Below are 6,000 nucleotides of genomic sequence, written 5' to 3' on the forward strand. Positions count from 1 at the left end.
ACATATTAATGCTGCACCTTCCTACATTTGGTGGAAAATCTCTGTGATGTGATTATTCTTAAGTAGCAATTAATCCCTATTGATGAACAGGAGTAAAAAGGGTTTTAATATCATAAATTCCTGATGTAAATAGTAAAGGCGTAATTACTCTTGCTCAGGGATTGCGAATTCCATCTACCCGCTCGAAACACACACTCTTGCCCCTTACTTGAGGATTTCAAACAGGTTATACCATTCATGTGGTCCTTTTTAAGTGGTGACCCATTATTTGGTCATAAACAGAAGGCAGCCATACATGAAAGTAACAAATTGTTCTGTCACATCAAATTTTACCTTTGTTCTACTGAAAATAGGCCGAGACCTGCAGAATAATAAAAAGGATGAAAAAAAACAAACTAGCAATTAAACTCAATTTTAAGAAAAAAATAAGTATTTAAAATTGCATAATGCTTTACAACCACAAATACTCAATAATCATAGATTTGTAAAAGTTGCCTGTCACCACAAAAATAACTCGCACTAACAATAAATTATTAAACAAAAGGAATCATAAGTCTTCAAGCCATTAAATATGATTTTAAAAATCACCAGCAGAGAATTCCCATCAGGATGACAGAGCAGATAAATGCTGTGCTCATCTCCTCCCAAGACATCAAAACTACAACTAAATTATAGAACCACCACTCTTGAGAACCACCTGAAGAGTAGTTGAACAGAACTATAACCAAAAATATAAAGAAGCCACGTGGAGACTGGTAGGAGGGGTGATGTGAAACAGGCTGGTCCCACACCCACCTGTGGCAATTAACCATGAGGGATATCTCGGCTGCAGAGGTCCCCACTGAAAAGCCAGGGGTCCCAGCCCCACACCAGGCTTCACAGCCTTAAGCACCAGTGCTGGTGGTGCTGGGAAGAGGAGTCCCAACAACAACTAGCTGTGAAAATCAGCAGGGACTCACTCGGGGGGGGGGGGGGGGGCTACTATAGACCCAGATGTCCTCGCAAACGGACCAAGCTCAGACTCAGTAACTCAAAAATACCCACTCTAAGCTCCAGCTAAAGGACAGCAAGCAGCTTGAAAATCGCCAAGGAAATGTGGGGAATGGAACTGTCTGGCTTCAGGGCAAGGTCTGGCAGGGCAGCTCCCTTGGGACTAAACCTAACAGGTTCCACTGTTTCTTTGATGAGCTCTCCCCACACATAGCTGGCAGGTGCAGGTGGGCACCAAATATGTTTCCATTAACCTCCCTAACACCCCTCTCACCCCACCCAAGTGATTCTCTGGGACCCCACCAACCCATGCAGCTATTCCTCATAAGCCACTGGCCTTGGCCCATTCTGCAGACTTTCCTAAAATCTCTTGAAAATCCACAAACCCCAAACCAGCAGCAACTGGCCTCCATGTACCCTGTATCTCTTGCTAAGCAGCCCAAGCCCGGCACTTGTGGCAGTGGGCTTTGAGTCACAGCACAGCTTCCCCCAGGCACCTCCAAGCCAGGCACAGGCAAGTACCAACCACAGACCACTTTCTATCTCCCAACTGAAGCCCCTCCCAAGGGGCCCTAGAACCAACACATCTGGTGGATGACTTCAGACTTCACCAGACCACCACCTAATTAGCAACACAAACAACACAACCAAAGGATGGACTGAGCAGGCACTGGAGCCCACTAAAGTGAATCCCATTCCATGGGGTCAGCCCCCACACAACAGTTCATCTGCTGTAGCCATAGCCAGTCCTCACAGCCAGATAACCTCAGGGTCAAACCCACCCACTTATGTGCCAACAGCAATCAAGGCTCAACTACAACTGGAGGGTAGACAGCTCACCAAGGGACACCCCTGGAGCACTCAGCTCAAGTGACTAGGGAGTCTGCAGCACTAGGCCCCACAGGACATCTACTATGTAAGACCACCCTGCCAAGACTGGGAGACAAGCAGACCTATCTAATGTATAGAAACAAACACAGAGAGGCAGCCAAAATGAAGAAACAGAGAAGCATGTCCCAAATGAAAAGAACAAAACTCAAAAAAAAAAAAAAAGTAAACAAAATGGAGGCAAGTAAACTACCAGATACAGAGTTCAAACACTGGATATAAGGCTGTTCAATGAACTTAGGGGAAAACAGATGAACTCAGTGAGAACTTACACAAAGAAAAGAACCAGTCATAAATGAAGAGTACAATAACTGAACTGAAGAACACATTAAATGGGATCAATAGCAGCTTAGATGAAGTAGAGAATCAAATGAGCAATTGGGAAGATAAGGTAGCAGAAAAATACCCAATGGGAACAGCAAAAAGAAATGAGAATATAAAAAAAGAATAAAGACAGTTTAAGGAACTTCTTGGACAACACCAAGTGTAAAAACATTCGTATCACAGGGGTACCAGAAGGAGAGGAGAGAGAACATAGGATTGAAAACTTATTTGAAGAAATAACGATGGAAAATTTTCCTGACCTGGTGAAGGAAACAGACGTTCAAGTCCAGTAAGCACAGAGAGTCCCAAACAAGATGAACCCAAAGAGGCCCACACCAACACACATCATAATTAAAATGCCAAAGGTTAAAGACAAAGAGAGAATCTTAAAAGTAGCAAGAGCAAAGTAGTTAGTTATCTACAAAGAAGCTGCCATAAGACTGTCAGCTGATTTCTCAACAGAAGCTTTGCTGGCCAGAAGGGATTGGCAAGAAATACTGAAAGTGATGAAAAGCAAAGACCTAAAAACCAGGATTACTCTACCCAGCAAAGCTATCATTTAGAATCATAGGACAAATAAAGAGCTTCTCAGAAAAGTTACCAAAAACCAGTATCACAAGAAATGTTAAAGGGACTTCTTTGAAAAGAAAAAGAAGAAAATGAAATTTTAAAAAGTGAATTAAAAAAATGGCAATAACTGCATACCTATCAATAATTACTTTAAATGTAAATTAAGTGCTCCAATCAAAAGACATATGTTGGCTGAATAGAGAAGAAAACAAGACCTGTACATATGCTGCTTACAAGAGACCCACTTCAAAGCAAAAGACACACAGAGACTGAATAAAAGGATGAGAAAAGATATATCATGTAAATAGAAGTGGGGGAAAAATGCTGGGGTAGCAATACTTATATGAGACAAAATAGACTACAACAAAGGCTAAACAAGAGACAAAAAGGACATTTCACATACAATAGCTAAGATATGCAAGCAACCTAAGTGTCTATCAATAGACAATTTTATAAAGATGATATGATACAGCCCAGCCAGCGTGGAACTAGGAGATCACGGTTCAGTTCCCCGTCAGGGCCAGTGCCCAGGTTTCAGGCTCAATCCCCAGCAGGGGGCGTGCAGGAGGCAGCCGATCAACGACTGTCTCTCATTAATGTTTCTATCTCTCTCTCCCTCTCCCTTCCTCTCTCTGAAATCAATTTAAAAAAATAGTAAAAAAATAAATAAAAAATGATGTGGTAAATATATACAATGGAATATTACTCAGGCATAAAAAAAAAGAAATCTTACCATTTGTGACAGCATGGGTATTATGCTAAGTAAAATAACTGAGACAGAGACAAACAATGTTAGGAGCAGAGATGTTCATCATGTTCTGTTGACCATGATTGCTGGCTATAGTTATAAGAAATATTAATCATATTCTGTTAAACTGTGATTGTTCTGTTCTAATTAGAAAAAGTAATTTCTAACCTGGCTGGAAGTTGTACGCCCACGGACATGGGAGTTGACCTTGGAGTGTGGTTGATACTTCTTTCAGCAACAGGGGAAGATTAACAGCCTGTTTCTGAAACAATAGAATCCCTGAGGCTCCCACCCTTTGCTACCCCCACCCTGAATTGCCTGTAATCTGGTCCCAAAGGCGCTCACCTGGCATCTCTGAGGCACCCACCCTTTGCAACCCCCTAGCCCACATTGCGCGTAACCTGTTAGCATTATACCTTGCCTACTTCCCCGTGCCTGTAATTTCTACTTTCCCCATGTAATCCTTGTCCTTCTACCTGATATAAACACCTGGATTATGGGGGGATGGCAGAACAGATTTTCGTGGATGATCATTACTACTCTCCCATATTGCTGGCAATATTGTAATAAATGCTCATATACGACTCAACCCTGTCTCTGCTTAATTGGCTCAAGTGGTGACAAGCAGCCCAGACCCATTGTTGTCATTTCTATACCATATGATTTCAATTATATGTGGAATCTAAAAAACAAAATAAACAATCAAAACAGAAACAAACACATAATTACAGAGAAAAAAACTGATGGTTGCCAGATAAGAGGGGTGTCGGGGTGGCAGGTGACCAAGATGAAGGGAGTAAGTACAAATTGGCAGATACAAAACAATCATGGGGATGTGCAGCATAGGGAATACAGTCAATAATATAATAACTATGTGTGGTGTCAGATGGATGCTAGACTTACTGGGGGGAATCACTGTGTAAGTTGTAAAAATGCTTAATTGCTGGGTTGTATACCTGAAACTAATATAATATTGTATATCAACTGTAACTGAAAATTAAAATTGGGGGGGGAAAACACATTCATATACAAAAAAAAAATCACCAGTTCTTAATGAAAAAGGGTGTCCAGTAAAGAGACAACCAAAATCACTACACAAATCTCTGCTGACTGATGCATTTTCCATGTACTAAATACAAAGGAAATGTCAGAAGCTCACACATACAAAAAAAGGAAAATTCAAAAACAAACCCAGCTATAAAATAAATATGACTGTAAGCAAAATTATACATTCTGATATTTTTTCATCTGAGAGAAGTCTTAGGGGTTTATACTACATTACCTGTGGAAAAAAATGAAATCCTACCAGGATCTGAAAAAGGTTCTCTGAACACAGTGTACACTGAATTTCCCTTTTGATTTACCAAAAAAAAAAAAAAAAAAAAAAAGTTCTTGCTTTCCAGAAGGCCAGATTCAAAAAGTAGAGATGGCTTTACCCAGAGTCCCACGTCCAGGCCCTGGCGTTCGTATCCAGGCCATGCAGTGTCCAAGCCAGGGGCCCCCCACCGCGCATTCCCAGGCTCGTCACTGTGTCACTCCAGAAACCAGAGGCCTTCACTTCCAGGTCTCAATGCGACCCAGGCTGGACCAGTAGGGCCGCTTCTCCCCGGGCCGCCTCCAGGAATTGCCACACTGAATCAAACCCGTAAGTGGTGGGCGGCAGGCACGGCGAGGCTGGCCTACCTGCCTACCAGCTACCGTCACAAAAACACATTTTTTCTGGTACCACTTTCTTCGACTTGGCTGTCGCTTTGGAGAAGAGAAGCCATAAAGTGTGATAAACAAGTTACATCTTCTCTTGTCCCAAAACGGGATGCCGGGGTGCGGAGGCACCAGCGCCGCCCTCCCCTCACGCTCCCGGGCACCCACCCGAGGGGGCGGCCCCCTTCATTCCGCCAGAGCGGGGAGGTCGCCCCGAGGGCCCCGGGCCGCTCGGCGGGCACGGTCCCGGCGAAGCGGGAGGAGGGGCGACGCCCTGCGGGGCGGACCAGCGGGAGGTGCCTGCCCCCGGCCGCGAGGAGCCGGGCCGCGGGCTGCTGGCGCGCCCGGGGCTTACCTTGTTGAGGCGGGCGTCCCGCATCACCGGGCAGCCGCGCTGGTGGGTGTGGCGGCGGGGGCCGGTGGGCTCCATGGCAGGCGACTGTTGACGGCGGGGTCGGCGGGAGCGTGAGGTGCGCGCGGCGCGGGCGGCGGATGCTGCTGGGACGCCGGCGCGGAGTGCGGCGGGGGCGGCGGCCGCGCAGGGGACGGGCCCGCGGCCCGGGGCAGGCGTGGGTGGGGAGAAGGGGTGGCCCTGGCGGGAGGAGCCCGCGAGAGGCTGGTGGCCCCAGCCTGACAGCCTGAGAGAAACGCTGAGTCACGTCAGGAGATCGCCCGAGCCGGCGAGTGGAGGAGGAGGAGAGCGGCGCTGACGGCGCTGCGGGGCCGAGGGAGGCGGCCGCCGAGCCGCTCCCCTCCCCTCGCCGCCCCCGCGGCCGCCA

At 46.2% G+C, this 6,000-nt stretch overlaps 1 protein-coding gene across 1 annotated transcript in view; it reads right to left on the minus strand.

Moving 5' to 3' along the window:
- Positions 1 to 5,651, minus strand: part of ME1 (malic enzyme 1) — a 132,376-nt gene extending 126,725 nt beyond the window's left edge. The window contains exon 1 of the mRNA XM_087817485.1: positions 5,577 to 5,651. Within this exon, the coding sequence (XP_087673611.1) occupies positions 5,577 to 5,651 (75 nt within the window). The remainder of the gene's footprint in view (positions 1 to 5,576) is intronic.
- Positions 5,652 to 6,000: the final 349 nt, after the last annotated feature.

This window comes from Miniopterus natalensis, chromosome 5 (assembly GCF_054644295.1).
Source record: "Miniopterus natalensis isolate mMinNat1 chromosome 5, mMinNat1.hap1, whole genome shotgun sequence".
Taxonomy (NCBI): domain Eukaryota; kingdom Metazoa; phylum Chordata; class Mammalia; order Chiroptera; family Miniopteridae; genus Miniopterus; species Miniopterus natalensis.